Source organism: Camponotus floridanus, unplaced genomic scaffold (assembly GCF_003227725.1).
Source record: "Camponotus floridanus strain SB8 unplaced genomic scaffold, Cflo_v7.5 scaffold30, whole genome shotgun sequence".
NCBI classification, from domain to species: Eukaryota; Metazoa; Arthropoda; class Insecta; order Hymenoptera; family Formicidae; genus Camponotus; species Camponotus floridanus.
In genome coordinates this window covers 1577986-1594839 of record NW_020229437.1, presented here as the reverse complement: position 1 = coordinate 1594839, position 16854 = coordinate 1577986, and the positions used below count along the sequence as shown (strand labels likewise).

At 27.4% G+C, this 16854-nt stretch overlaps 4 protein-coding genes across 4 annotated transcripts; 3 read left to right on the top strand and 1 right to left on the bottom strand.

The window, feature by feature from the left end:
* The first annotated feature begins 586 nt into the window (after positions 1-586).
* On the top strand, positions 587-1846 carry LOC105259118. The gene is made up of 2 exons (XM_011270859.2): positions 587-770; positions 1312-1846. The coding sequence occupies exons 1-2, from the start codon at positions 768-770 to the stop codon at positions 1684-1686; spliced, it is 378 nt and encodes a 125-aa protein (XP_011269161.1). The 5' UTR covers positions 587-767; the 3' UTR covers positions 1687-1846.
* A 1329-nt stretch (positions 1847-3175) lies between these two features.
* LOC112638453 lies at positions 3176-4051 on the bottom strand. The gene has a single exon (XM_025410237.1). The coding sequence runs from the start codon at positions 3982-3984 to the stop codon at positions 3301-3303; it is 684 nt and encodes a 227-aa protein (XP_025266022.1). The 5' UTR covers positions 3985-4051; the 3' UTR covers positions 3176-3300.
* Positions 4052-4610: 559 nt separating this feature from the next.
* Positions 4611-7554, top strand: LOC105259122. Its single transcript, XM_011270863.3, has 5 exons — positions 4611-4716; positions 5232-5480; positions 5793-5957; positions 6472-6834; positions 7249-7554. The coding sequence occupies exons 1-5, from the start codon at positions 4699-4701 to the stop codon at positions 7552-7554; spliced, it is 1101 nt and encodes a 366-aa protein (XP_011269165.1). The 5' UTR covers positions 4611-4698.
* A 2846-nt stretch (positions 7555-10400) lies between these two features.
* On the top strand, positions 10401-12944 carry LOC105259120. Its single transcript, XM_011270861.3, has 3 exons — positions 10401-10549; positions 11664-12002; positions 12362-12944. Exons 1-3 carry the CDS (start codon positions 10529-10531, stop codon positions 12686-12688), a joined length of 687 nt encoding a protein of 228 aa, XP_011269163.1. The 5' UTR covers positions 10401-10528; the 3' UTR covers positions 12689-12944.
* The last annotated feature ends 3910 nt before the right edge of the window (positions 12945-16854 follow it).

Here is a 16854-nt window from a genome sequence, read left to right as displayed (position 1 = left end):
TAAATATAATACATTAAATATTAAAATTTTGATTTGATAATAAAATTAAACATTTACTTTAACTTAAACTAAAAAAGTGAATTAAGAAAAATTGATATATATATATATATATATATATATATATATATATATATATAATTTAGATATAGTTTACGAATTGAAAGATATATGTATATTAATACATAAAGAGTTATAGATGGAGATATTTATTCAAAAATAGATTCTCACATGAAATGCATGACAAGTAAAATTTCTTAAATTTTTTCATTTTATTTTGTTGGGTTTATATTCGAAAATCTGCGAGCTAGTCGAAGACCTGCGACGCGCGAATTGATGTGCTAAATTATCAGTATTTTGCGTAAGCAGAGTATCAAGGGAGTATATAATACCGTTCCCTTGTAGCCAAGTTAACACCTGCGAAATCGGCAACAAAACAAGAAGCAACGTAGTACGCCCAGGATAGATCACGGCATGTATCATACCCACCTGGATTTACCAGGTTAATTATCACCTATCGTAGAACGTCATTGTATAATTAGCGTGCTCTGGTTTGACGTCATTGTTTCATATAAATACCGAATGCTCGATCTCGGTCACCATAAAGTCGCAAGAGAACTATCCTGCTGCTCCTATTAGAAGATACTTTTAGGAGATACTCCACGTTGAGACATTCGTTTCTCCTTTGAGTAACATAATCAGCTTACTTCGAACAGAAGCGATCGTTATTTCTTTGCGGAGATCAATAATCCGAGATTTCCAGATATAAAATGGTAAGCAGTTTTCTTCGTATTTAGTTACAGACCATGTAATTTAGAATCATATAATGCTGCATCATGTAATCATCATGTTTCTTTCTATTGAATATACAGTTTTTGTATTACTAGTACTAATAAATTTTTTCACGTAACTTATAAAGTATTTGAAAAAGATATTTTGTGTAGAAACTAAAAAGAGGTAAATTTTAAATATAATATTATTTATATACAATTAAAATATGTTTAAGAAATAAATTCTCTAATTGGACTGAGATTATTTTTATATTTAGTATTTAAAAAAATTATTAAAAGCATTCGTTCTATTCCATCAAACATTTATTTACAAATTATATTGAAATATATTTTATATTGAAATTTATTTCCTATTTAGCTTAGGAGTTTTCTTTTTTTGTTGAAGTACCTATAATTTTATGATATAATTTTATTTCGGACTTGTAAAATTTTTTTAACTCTGAGTATGGATTCTATGTAAATCTTTGGAGTTTATAAGCCAAGAAATGCAGTTTTTTCTTATTTGCGGTTTTTCTTTTTTTAGATGGCTGCCAAGTTTGTTGTCTTCGTTCTACTGTTCATCGCCTGCTCTTATGCCTCACCCTTAAGGATGGCGACCATGTATGATTCCCTATTTGCCGTACCAGTCTTCATTCAGGAATTGGATGAAACTCAGCCTGCGATCGACGAAGAACCAATATATCCATTAAACGACGATCCTAAGATTATGATGGATGACACCGAGAATTCTTTTAATATCAAAAAACGCAGTATCGAGGAAACAAATAATGATAATGATCTCGAGACTGCAGCTGGTACCAACATTCTTCGTCCTCTCTTCGTTTATCGCCAGCAGGTCGCGTATCGACAACGCGCCAGAGATGCAATTCGACGAGGAAGACGAATATACACAGAATAAAAATGAATCAATTTGTGAAATAATGTTGTTTGCAAATACTTACAAACATGTTTATGAAAAAAGACGCAAGCTTGATGACGAAGCGGAAGTACGAATTTAAAAACCGAGCACAAATAAAGCTGTTGTCTTGCCGATGAGATTTACAGTTAAAAAAAAAATACGAAAGGGAAGAAAAGAACACAGGGTCGTCAATAAAAGAAAGAAGCTTTTGAAAAAAAAAACGAACGGACCTTTAAACGATGGTTTGAGGGATATTCAACTCCTAGTAATTACGTTAAAAGGTTGTGGACCTCGATGCTTTGTCGGACATTAATGGCGTGAATTAACAGAATTTGCTGACTCAACGAGGCCTTTTTTTAACAATGTCGGAATTACAAGAGCGACTGGAAAAACCAGAGAAACTTTAGATTTTTTTACGATCACATACGATCTCTTTTATAAATTATAAATTTAAGTCAGATTAAAATTAAGTTTTTTTGATAGCTGATAAATTACATATTTTCTCTTAATTCTATCGTAAGTTTAGATTAGTTTAAGATTATTAGTAAAAGTAATATTGAAAAGGCTGCTTACCAAAGTTGTATTTCAGAATAGTGCAAGCAAAAATTACATTTATAATTTAGTTGATGAATGTATATATGAGAATGTATATTGTGATATGTGATTTCTTTGATAAAATGTTACATGTATAATTGAGCGAAAATACGTATGTATAATATTTTATAGAAATATATAAAACACCTTTATAAATATTGTTTATTTTTTATTCGTATATTTTTCCAGAGAGAGAGAGAGAGAGAGAGAGAGAGAGAGAGAGAGAGAGAGAGAGAGAGAGAGAGAGAAAGAGAGAGAAATAAAATTATAATTTAGAATATCGAGATATTATTTTATATATCTACATATTTATTTATTTTGTTTGAAATTTATATTTTTTATATTGATATTACCTTCAAAGTATTATTATCATTAATCATTCATATCTGTTCGTTTAAAACAGTTGATATTTTATTTTAATATATTGATATTATTTGAGATATATTAATTCTATATACGTTATAAATAATTGCTTATACCTAAAATTAGAATCTGTTGTTAATATCTGTTGTTAATACAATATACGTAAAAATGTTATAACTATAAAATTGTGTGAAATTGATAAATATTAGAATTTATTATTTAATTTCATAATGAATGTCTATAATCAAAATATTTGTTATTTAAAAAATTAAAAAAATTTTTTAATTAAAAAGAGTTTATTTTTAAAACTTTTTTAAAGAAATTATTACAAGTACAGTTACAAGTACCACCAATTTTTTGGAGAAGTTATTTTTTCTACTTATATATAAAAGAATGAAATATAGAACATTGCTAGTAGAATCGCTTTAAAAATAATTTTCTGAATCAATGAACATTACAATCGAAGTGCTAATTACAGTATAAGAATTAAAAATTATCTGCTTACATCTATTGACACAATATTACAATATTACGCAATATTCTTCTAAAAAGATTTTTTTTCCATTACATTATTTTTCAGAACATGTCCACTGTAAAAAGTTGATTATATACAAATCTTCTTTAAAGAACGAGAAAAAAAAATCAAATCTTTAGAATTTATTTTCCTGGAAATACAGGATATTTCAAGTAATTAGGAAAAGGTTCCCTTCTATCGTTTGCCCGATATCTTTGATTTGCAAACTGCCCTCGATTCCAATAAGGATATTGAAACCGATATCTATCTTCAGCTACGTTAAGATCACCCTCGAGGTTCGATCTTTCTCGCGATGAACCAATATTTTCGCTCTCGATGTCAGACTCGGCGATGTTCTCGACCGATGAAGGATTAGAGGAACCTGTATTGCTTTTTTCAGCCTGGCGAGTCAGTCGAGCCAATATTATATTAGAAAGATCCAGTATATCATCCGATCGATTTTTGTGATTTGACGGAGACGCATCATCTTCCCGGTTCTCAATCCGTTTTACATCCTTCGTATAGTTGTCCGACAAGCTGACGGTTGGAATTGTGGTTGCATTTGATATTTTATTTAAATATAAAGTCGCAGGCTGTTCTCCAATTTGAACCGCACCTTTCATGTTGCTCTGGCTCACCAAAGAACATTCAGAATTATTCTTTACACTCTTTGACTTTAGTATATTTGCCTGAGGTTTTTCGATAATGTTTCTTGTGTCGTATCCATTGCTCCTCGAAGTTTCAGTTGTCGTTGACGAGCTGGTGGATGCCGATGCCACTAGAATTGCGAGAGAGCAGAGAACGAAGAAGATACTAAAGCGTTCCATTTTATCCACAGATTTCTCGAGTGTAAAGAGTATAATTCCTTGTTGCAGACTAGCGATTCAGGAAGTTGAAACGAGTCTTTTATAGCTCGTTATCCAGGACTCGTTACTAAGTTGTTCGCTAAACATCACCGAGTCTCGGAATATCATTAGGAATGTGCTAACGATAAGTAAAATATTCGTTCAGTCGACAGTTGTCGAAGTATCGCAATATACATTCTCATATCTTATATCTAATATCATATATTTTCTGTTTAAAAAAGAAAAACTTATGAAGATGTATATGAGAAATTACTTATCTCATAGAAAAAAGAAATAAAATAATATATTTAGTTTCTCTTCCGCATTCTTCTCTATTAATTTTAATTGTCGATAAACTATAATAAATTATTAGGCGCAATTAATGTAAAAATGATATAATCATTTTATACAAAATGAAAATACGTAAAAGTAAAAGATACAAATTTTTATAACTCACTGGCGAAATTAATTATTGCATAATTGACGATTAATGATCTTATTTATGATGCAGCATCCGACAAAAGTATCAGTTTATCGCAAGATTGATACTCACGTTTATTATCGAAGTGATGATAATTATTTCAGCACGTCGTATAAAACCAGTACGGCCCGTTATACCTTGACAGAGCTGGAAAATCCTTGGCAGTCAGTCTCATCGAAGCAGCAAGAGAAACTTCGCATAATTTCGTCATTGCAATGAAAGACGATTCGCTGGTACGTTTTTATATCAATCGTGACATTTGAAAAGTGCAATTTTCATAACATGTATAAATTTATATATATATATATATATATATATATATATATATATATACACTAATTAATACAACGTTTTCTATGTCAAAAAAATGATTTACATGAAATCACAAGAAATATAAGAAGTATAACTTATTGAATTTTAAAGCAATTTAAAATCGTCGCTTTTTTTGATCTAAAATGATATATTAGAATATATATACATATATAATTAATCTTAACAATATATCAATTTCATATCTTAACTTTTTTTAAATATTTTGTATTACAATCTATATAATTGTATTATATCTCGATCATTATTGATTAAATTTTTTATTATTAAATTAAAAGTTTTAAAGAATAATAAACTCTATAAGAATATAAACTCTAAAATTTTAATAAGCAATAAGACTTTGTTTCTTTAATTAAAAGTTATACACATAAAAGGTCTAAAAAGCATATATCTAATAAATTGATTACATTTTCTTTAGATGGGAAGTATCATGTTTTCCATTATCTTGCTATTGTTTGTTGGAACATTGAACGCAAAACCTGTGGATTATGAAGACGTGGCGAATTTATTGCCAACAGAACCTCAAACTACGAACGATACGTTGGCTGCTATTGTGCAAGATCCGGTGGTGCAGGATGCTGTGCAAGATGCGGTCGGTAATAGATCCTTAGATGGCTTGGTAGTAAAAAAGAAAGTCTTTGTTATGCCCGCTACTGAACCTAACAAGGTATAAAAATATCCTAAATAATTTTTAAAAAATGTTAAAATTAATATAATATTAATACATATTAATCCAATATATTTTCGAAGAAGATGATGTCTAAGAATATTGCTGTTAGCAATAGTTTAATTATCATCGTTGATTAGGACTGTTAGTTTTTATTAACGATGACAGAATAAGATGTGATTAATCACTTATGTAACAGTAATTCGAAAATGTCAATTAGAGAGAAAATGAAAGAAAATAAGATAAATTTATTATAATATAAAATATAATTGATTTTTTTTTCGTTGTTTATCATATTATCTCTTTTTTAAGGTGATATCGCAACGTGCGCAGGTTCTCGTCGTTCCCATGAAGAATTTAGAAGATGTGAGAAAAAATATAACCGAAACTACAAATGCGGGAACAGATGTGAATGGCTTGGCATTTACTGATATCCAATCTATTACCGAAAACGATGAAGATGGACATGAAAATTCGGTAATGCTACGTTAATATTCAAATGCGCAAATTTATTTATTTATTGATGCATTATTTGGATCTATTGATGCATTATTTTACTTTAATTTTTTTAATGTGTTTCTCTTAAAATCTCTTTCTTTTTATTTTGAAAATTTTTTAATAATTGACATTTTCTTTTCATAACTAATTGATTATTTCCAAAAAGTATACTAATGACATATACTAAATTTTAGATAAACAAAGAACTTGTTTATTGTACCTTGGTTAACATTATAATTCAAGCTTAATATGATGCAAAAAATTCGAAAACAATTTTTAAAATTCTTTATATTATATTTTATACGTAGAATATGCAATTTATCTTTCTTTTGCATGCATATAATCATTTTAATTCGATGTAGCAAATTCGTTGTTGTATTTTATGGATTTGACGACTAAGTCATCACAGCGCCTGCAGTCACTCGCAATTGCCGAACATATAATCTTCCAAAAAAAAGGAAAAAATGAAAATAATTTGTTCTATACATCACAGCATGATGATTTCTACAAGGCATTAACTGAAGTTTCTAAGACGACACGGAAACCGATGTTTCCTATTGATAAAACACCGCAAGAAATTCCATATCTCGTAGTAAATCCGACTCAGGAAATAACACTTCCGGAACATTCATCGCCCGCAATATCGGTGCCGATCATAGCAGTTCTTGATCCCGCAAAGATTTCTGATGATAAAATTGACGTACCGATCATGACAACATTATCAAGAGATGATGCATTAAAGAACCAATTAGAGAACGAACGCGACGAAATTCAAGGAAATGTTCAAGATTACATTGATGAAAACTTATGGAGTGTGGATCCCAATAATTGGCGTCTCACTTCTTCCCTTTCAAAGGTTAATCGATTTTCACTATTTTCAAGAAAATATTCTTTGTAAAGCGTTTTCTGTTTTATTTTTTTAGAAAATGTAAAATTTTAAAGTGAGATATATTCTACAAAGATAACTTTATATTATATTATATTATATGTAATGTTTTTTTCTATTAAATTATAATTCTAAAATAATTCAAATAAATTTTAATTATATTCCATATCAATATATAAGAAGAAAATACACCGTTGCATAAAATAAAATTTATCACCAAGATGCTAAAATATTTGTGATACTTCTTTGATATTTCAGAATTTCAATAAAGCGTAACTTTTATTTTATCTAATTAATTATTATTTGGAAAATTAGTTGATGTTAAAAAATAGAAAACTAAAATAAAAAAATTGAAGGAAAATTAAAAGATATTTCCTCATCTAGATGCAGGAATCTTCACTATACAAACCGACAATGACCCAATATACGAACGAAAGTCCGTTGCCAATCGCAATGCCTCGTATTGATATCGCAACACCACTATTTTGGGCCTCAGATGCGGATACTAATTATCCTAAAAATTCATATGATATGGATGTCGCTGCAGATATTGTTTTCAGACCGCTCTTTAGATATCGACAGGAAGCACAAGAGAGATCTTATAAAAGAAGCTCGACTTATCGAAGATACAATCCCTATAATTCTTATCCGAGACGCAACTATCAATATAAATCTCGATATTATTATTAATATTAATATTATTATTAATATTAATGAATATTCTTACTATTATAATATTCTTATTGATGTTCTTATTTGATACTATATAATATACTATATATATTATAAATATTTTCTTATGATATTAACAATATTAAGTTAAGCTATAAAAATACGTATTATGTAAAGCTGAAATTATTAAATGTATTATTTATATATTAACTTTCATATATTTTTAAATCGAAAAATGATAAAATATATATATAATATTGATTAGTACCTTACTCAGATTATTACTAATTTTTGTAATAGAATAACATTACACAATATTTTAATTAAATTAGTATACAATACAAATATGTACGCACAATTCATGTATTTGTTATCTATTTTATTATTTTAATTATTATTTATCAGTTTTCATGAAATGATACACAGGCTCTCTAATATTATTCCTTACATCTTCCTATATCCTATATGTTATTATTGTAAATTCAAAAATATATTACAATTTTTTAAATTCTTTGATGGTTGTATCTTCAATAAAACTGTTAAATTACTGCATAATTGAACGACTTTTATTCATTTAGATTTTAATCCATATGAAATAGCATATAATGTATATTGAAATATCTAATCGGCATCATGAAAAAAAAAGATAGCAAATTCGAGTAATCCATTTTTTATATCTTTTATTTTAAAAAGCAAAAAATTATTAAATGCATTAATTAGAATATGAAATATATTTCAAAAATAACGTTTTAACAGTACATTTTGTCATTTCATTCTTTCTTGAAATATTTTTGCGATGATTAATACAGCATATAAATAGGCAATTGTATATAATTATCGTTTTATTTATTTGCATCTCAGTTTATGCGTCACAGTCAAAGTTGAAATTGATTTTTATTGAATTTTATTTCTCTATCTACCAATAAATACAAGTTTTTCTCATATTATGTATGGATTTTTAGAGTAAAAAGTGTATATATATACATATATATATATATATATATATATATATATATATATTAAATAGTTTCGAATTTACCGCTAGAAGTAGAAACTTTCGAATTAATTTAGTAGTTTATTGGACACTATTTCGAGATAAAGCTCTAAATCATTTATCTCTCACATATAAAGTGCACATTTGTATGCGTATTTTGTAATTTATAAATTTGTATGTGCATAAGTTAACTTTTAACTATTTTTAAAAAAGAAACAAAAGTGGTACATGATTCTATTTTAGAAAATAGTATTACATATATAAAGAAGCAATATATATGCGTATCCTAATTTTTGAATCTTATTATTGATAATTAATGTAAATAGAATTGAGCAGTATGTGATAGATCAATTTTCTTAGAAACTTTTTAGTAAAATTATCTAATTGCTAAATAGCATCTTCTAAAATTAGTAATTTCTAAAACGTTTTATTCCATACAGAAGTAAAACATTATTTTATGTTAGTGATAGCGAATTATTATTATTATATCTATATTTTCTATAATAATAATTAATTATAACAAATTTATCGCATATAATAATGAGAATTGAAATATTATTATCTAAATATTATTCATTTCTCCCTTTAATAATGATTTGCTTAGCGTTAAACATGTGTTTGTATAACAGAAAGATCTTTGTATATAGTATAATTAGGAAATTTCTGAGACGATAATAAAATCATGGATATTAGTCAAATAAGTCGCTCTAATTAAACGAATTATTCGGTGAATGATCATTAACGTTCTTACTGGGAACAAGATGACAAAAATTATTGTAATCTATAGTAAACGTGTCATCGTTAATATCCTTGAGACAAACAATCACTAGTTCTTCTAATCATCTATTCATTCATACGTAAGATAGTGGTTGTCTAACTTTTCACGATGTTCCAAAATCTTCGAGATTGCGGATTCGTGTAAAGAATATCTTGTCATAACTTTCTTAAAATAAAATTTATAAAATATAAAATTTTATATGCAGCATAATTTGCTAAATAAAGAGAAAAAGAGACAAAAAAATACAATTGTTTCATTATTTTTATATCATGATACATAACTTCTGTGTCTATGTATAACAGAATTACTTTCACACATTGAGAAACACTGTCACGAATCATCAATATTAGGAGAATGGAAAAACCGTTTGCATATGTGACATGTGTGAATTGTACATGCGTTTAGTGATCATTAAATAGATGTTTAACACCTGCACAATTCACTGTCAACTAACAAGGACAAAAATTAATTATTCTTCGTTTACGGTAAGATCAGAGATAGTTATGTGATATCTCTGAATCATCGTGAAATGACAAAATGACAAATTAAATTCGTTTCTAGACTATAATTATTACTTTTTCGTAATTATGATATTTTTATATTACACACACACACACACACACACACACACACACACACACACACACACACACACACACACACACACACACACACACACGCACACAATTTATTTTTAAAAGTTTCATGTTCAATTCATTTTATATGAGAAGTCAATCTAAAACATATTTAAAGCTTACTTTATTTTATCAATCTTTATTAATATAATTTCCATAAGATAAACATAGCATTTTCGGGCTTTTTACAGAACGGAATAGCAGCCGAAAATTTGTTTCCTTCGACATATTTTTTATTTTTTTATCGAGGACTTTTACCTCTGTGTTCATCTCAGAATAATAAAAAAATATTGCGAGTCTTTTACCCCATTCATGCGGTTTGTTTACGAAGATGATTCACTGCAGTACCGAAGCGATGGCATCTTTACCAGGAATAAGACCGCGCTCTTGCTCTACAATGAATCTGCATATCGCAGGCTCCCCATATGAGAGTAGCTAATTGCATGCGTTCTTTGAGATAGCAGGCCGCTTTACGTATATAACCAACGCGCGGTCGATCTTTTCCTTCAAACGTCGCTTAAGAGTCCGAGCAGGAGCTAAGTGAGTCGCAAGCAGGATATCCACGACAGGAGAGAAGAAAGCTACATGATGAGATTGATATTGATGGTAAGAATAAAAATAATATAATTTATATATATAATTCTATTTACTATATAATTAATTTTCTTATGTTAGGCTATATTTTTTAAATATTCTTGATTGGATGTTATTTGGAATGTTTTATAATTCAAATATTATATATTACGCAAAAGCTGTAATCATTATTATACATTAATTTGATTCTTTATGTCTTCTTTATCAAATCGGCAATCAAATAAATATTTTTAGTGTGACGCGAAATCGAAGGCGCGGTTATAATTATGTTAAAAGATAAGATTAAACTAACTGTTAACCTTTTTCTATCAAAAATATAACATACTAATTATATCAATTTTGTAATGACATACATGATTATAATTCGTGATATCTTCCAAAATTTTACTTTTAATTTTAATTATGTCATTAATTATGTGTTTTATTAAATCTTATATTTTTATTAAATCTTGATTTAAATTTTCAACTTTCTTATATATAAAGAATTTAAGTGTTTTTTAAAATTTATCTTGATTAGAATTTCCTGAACTATAACGGGCATAATGTTGAGAAAAGTACTTTGCCAATCAGTAAAAGTAGAAATCGTAAACATTGAAAAAATGTCATTTTATTATAACGCTGAAACATCGAGCAAACAGGTTATTATCGAATCTCGTTAAAAGATCTCACTGCCCAAGAGATTGCAGACGTGACATTTTATTCTAATTAAGTAAATGCCATTGGAACGCATAAAAATACGTAATCTTCCGCATTTTTATTAAGGCATTGGGATTAAGATTATCCGTGACAGACCACAGAAGATAACGTTTATCTGTTGCGTCATATAACAAAAATTATATCAAGAGAGTTTCCGTAGAAGAATCTAAGTACACACAACAATCTCTCTCTATATTTACCTTAACTTGATATGTATAATACGAATTTATAAAATATATTACAATATAATTTTTAACATATCAATATTTTTTATTTTTTTTCTTCTAAGCATTAAAATTTGTTTTTGTTAAAATAATATAATTTATATTTAAAAACAAAAACACTATCAAAAAAACTTAACATTTTCATAAATAGTTGATACAAAATCATAATTGATATATTGTGTAAATATTATTAATTTATTTTTCAGTTATTTTTATTAATTGTTTTGCTGAGTTTGAATACGGCTCAAGCTGAACACAGCACAAATGTTATATCGGATTCCACTGTTCGAGCAATCGATGAACCTGATTGCCCACAATCACACAAATCTTCGGATAATAACAAGCGTATCAAACGCCTGCAAATCCGTAATCAAGCTGGATTAGACGGTAAGGTGCAAAAAATTCATCTGGAGTTTGACGAGGAGGATAAACCGGGTATTCACGCATATGGTCTACCAAAAAAAAGCTTACAAAATAATGGCATTATCGAGAGAATGCATCTTGGAGAGGATCGGATCGATGATGTCTTAAAAAATGGCCGATTGGTAAATATTATTTTTGATTGATCAGTGTAACATATATTTCTGAATACATAATTTGAATTTTCGAGATATCTTTGAGATTTTCTATTTCTTAAGGTATTGTCTAAAAGAAAACATCAAATATATTTAAGAATTATATTAATTTAAATAAGTGTAATACGTAATAAGAAACAGAAAAATATATCAATAAATACAATTTCATTCAATTATTTTGTTATATCAATACAATAAATACATATTAATTCAAATTAGCTTAAAAATATCTACCTATATTTTATAAGGAAATTATACACAATAAAATATATCATATTATGTGCATGTATTATATATGTCATCTCTGATAAATCATTGTATTTTTTTAGGTGGAGGCCTACGGAATACCAAAGAATAACATGGAGACTAATGGTTTTATTGAAAGACTATCTTTTCCAAGCGCTGATCATCAGCTTGCCACATTGAGACCGCGACACGAAAACATCAGAGTAAGGAGATCCGTTCGCACAGGATCCGAAAATAAAATCGAAAAAAAGATAACCGATGAGACAGAAGACATGGAAGCACAGGAAGGCAAGGTCTTCAGGCCATTATTCGTCTACAGACAACAAGTGGCCGCCAGAGAAAGACGGAAGCACGCAAGGAATGCGCACAGAAATCATAGGCATGCGATTCATCAACCTTGCTATCATTGACAAGTGGCCTATTGATCTTACCAAGAAGAGCGTAAACCTTGACATGTTCTTCATTCAGAAATCAAGCTAGATTTACACTAGATTTCCTAGTAATAATATGCGCGAATGTATTGATATAAAATACTTTTATTACCAAGTCACATTAATTCTTTGAATAGAGATTTAAATCTAGTTTTATATTGTTAAAAGCCTATGTATATCATCAATTGTATTTAAATAGTTGCTTCAACTATAAATCATTAGAATAATAACATGACACATATTTTCTTAAAAATGAACCTTGCAATTCATCTAAACATAATTTTGTTCTTTCCGATACCAAAAAGTATTATAGAAATTTATTAATATTAATCTTAAATAATAATATTTTAACATATTAGAATATTACAAAGTGCGCGCTATTAATTCCTTTTACTATGTAATGTAATCTGAAAAAATATATATATATATAGGAATAATACACAATTAACTTAATATAATTATATAATTATATACATATAATTATGTACATAATTATGTACATAATTATATACATAATATAATTATATACATAAGTGTATTTAAATATATATAATTATAAATAATTAATTGGATGGAATAATTGTGTGGAATTTAGATACACATTATGCATAATAAGTGCGACTTTATCGGCTTGTTTCTTCTTATTAAAAATTATACAATATTCTATATATAACTACGTATCCATAGTGTTACGTAAATATAAGAGAAAATAATTTAATATGAATAATATTTAATTTATCTTTTATATATATGTTAAATAATATGTAAAATTTATAAATATCAGGGTGATCTTGAATCGCGCATTTCGCGCGAAGTGTATAATTTAATCAAAGATCACAGTGAGAGGAACCTAAAATAATAAGTAATCATAAAGTTTCGTGTAATTTTTATGGATAATAATTATTATTTTAATGATACTTAAAGTCACAAATGTATTTTATTCGTGTTGTTTTATCATTTTAATGGCACAATTTAAATATAATTTGAATTATGTATGAGAACGTGCGTAAAACAATCGTATCCACACAAATAATTAGCATGAAAAATTTCGTGATATATCAATATATATATATATATATATATATATATATATATATATATATACGAAATATTAAACTATAGAAGTATTTGAAATTACTGATTAATTATTTATTATACGATCGATATATCATAAGTCTCTTTTTTATGTTAATTGCTTAATCTCGCAATTTGATTTATAAGAATAGAAGTTAGGAATAAGAAAGAGAAGCAGAGTTGAGAAGAGAAAAAGTTTTGAAAATAATATAAATATGTAATAATAACATAAATAATTTATATAAATTTAATAATAATAACTTACCGCATATATGTATGTTCTATGTTGCTCGCTTTTCCAGACATCCTTTTCCTCTCTCAGATATCTTTCACTGTTTCCTCGTGACTCTTACACTCATTCACAAAAATACAATTAATTACGATTAGTCGAATACGTGAGCCACTTTGCACGGCACTTCCGATCCTGCGATCGAAATAATCATACACACTTTTTTATTATAAGAGAGCAATATTACATTTACGAGACCAAAATCATATGCCATTCGCTACAACTAATGTTAAATATTACTGTTGTTATATACAGTGGGTGTAAAAAGTATTCGTACACTAGGAATTTTTACAAAAAATGGATTATTTCTGTGTAACAATAAATAATAAACAAATAATTATTTGTTTATAATATAAATTCTTCTTTTCTTAATAACATTAAAAAAAACTCATAAATTATAACATTTTATATTTTAAAACAATAAAATAACAAAGTATAACGATTTTCAAAAGTACAAAGCGAGACTACCAAAAAAAAAAAAATTATCATTAAGCTGCATAATTAATGTAAAAATTTTGCAAATTTCGAAGATTGTTGGTCGAGCTCGCTCAATGATTCAATCTATTATTGATCGATTTTGTATACAGAAAACCGTAAAAAATACGCCTAGAAGTGGTCGATCACACATTCTTTCAAAGACCGATAAAAGATTTATCGTGCATCTTATCAAAAGAAAAAATCCCAAAATTTCGGCTCCGACGAATATGCCTACAATGAAAAAATGAAGTGTACATGTTTCAATCAGTACTGTTCGGAATATGTTGCGCAAGAACGGTTATCACGATCGAGTAATAAGAAAGAAATTTTGGGTCAACGAGACTAATCGGAAAAAACGACTTCAATTCGCCAAAAAATACGTTAATAAGGATAGTAATTTTTGGAATAAAGTCATATTTTCAGATGAGAGTAAATTTAATATTTTTGGTTTGGATAGGAGACGCACAGGATGGCGAAAAAAAATCGTGAATTAAATCCGAATAATTTGTTACTGTGAAACACGGCGGTGGTTCAGTGATGGTGTGGGACTGTATGAGTACTGGAGGGGTTGAAAAATTACATTTTGTTGAAGGTACAATAAATCACAAAATGTATATTGACATTTTGAAAAATAATCTAGTCGTCAATTGCGGAAAAACTTGGACTCGAAAATAAATTCATCTTTTAACAGGATAATAACCCGAAGCATACAGCCTATAATACCAAAAATTGGCTGTTATATAATGTACCAACAATTACATACTCTCCCACAATCACCGGACTTGAATCCCATTGAACTAGAGTCGCATATCTTCTGTTGAGGTGTTTTAAGAAATTATACTTAAGTATAATTACATATTTATTAATATACTATACTTAAGTATAATTACATACCTATTAATATACTTAAGTAAATACTTAAGTATAATTTCTTAAGACACCTCAACAGAAAGACACCTCCAGAGAAAGATAGGGATGTATGTGGGAGGAGGTGTCTTTACACCCATTTGATCAACGAGCGGTAGAATCCATCCGTGGGCTTTTGTAGGTATAAGTGTAAAACATTGAATGTGCGATACAGATTTTGAAAATGTAATTCTAAATCTTTAAATTTTTTTATTAATAGATAGACATAAGACTGATTTTATATTTTAATAAAAATATATATGAAATTAATTAAAGACAGATGTAACATTGATTAATATAATGGAATTATTATCAAATATAATTATTATAACTGGAATATAACTTCAGTTATATAACCATTTAATATAACTGTTCAGCCGTTGCTAATAAACATGTACATTAATAATAATACGTTCTTTGACAGTTGTGTAACCAGTAGCTAATAAATCACATATGTTATAATATTTGCTTGATAATATTCGTTTGATCCGCAAATTTGAAAAGTCGGTAAAAAGCAATTATACAATTTTAAAAACAAAAATGCTATAAATGTCTTACTAATCACATTCAATTTCTCGATCATTATTTAACAATATAGGCTAGAATTCAAGATCATAATGTCATACAAAATTTAAGATAAATTCAAGAGGCGAACGCATATCAAGCATAAAAATACGAAGTAGAAGACAGTTCATTAAAAAAAAAATGTATAATTAAAAAATTACTACTCACGTAAGTCTCCTTATTTCATTATCCTTTAATGTAATAAATTATTTTTTTATACTTATGTTGAACATGAATGTAATTATAATTATTACAGTATTTAAATAGTCAAAGATTATTTGTGTTTATTATTATGTTTATTATAATTAATTTTATATGATTAATTCATATTTTATCTTGTATAATATTAATTTTATAATATATTAGCATGCATATAAAGATACAGAGTGTGCTTGATATGAGCAAAATTGTCTTTGTGATTGTCATATATGTATTTGAGTTATCATTACTCCTTGTGTTATTGCCATTCATAGTTTGGAAATGGATCTCTGCAAAGCATCATATAATAACAATTTTAAGAACAATTATTGAAGTAAGGTTTAATATTATATATTTAATATTATGGATATAAAAAATATTAAATGCAATATTACTATATTTTGTTTCCTTTTTAATTTTTTAAACATTTCTATTTATTATTTATTTATATATCTATATTTTTAATTTATTTAACTAATTTATAATTTTATTATAGATTACATTAGAAATGATTATGTGGATTATTTTTGCCGGCGTGTCAATATTTATGACTGTGTTTTTCATATTTGACGATGTGTATTGGAGCAAAACACATCACGATAATCAAGAAAAATATTCACATATTATATTGTCTGAT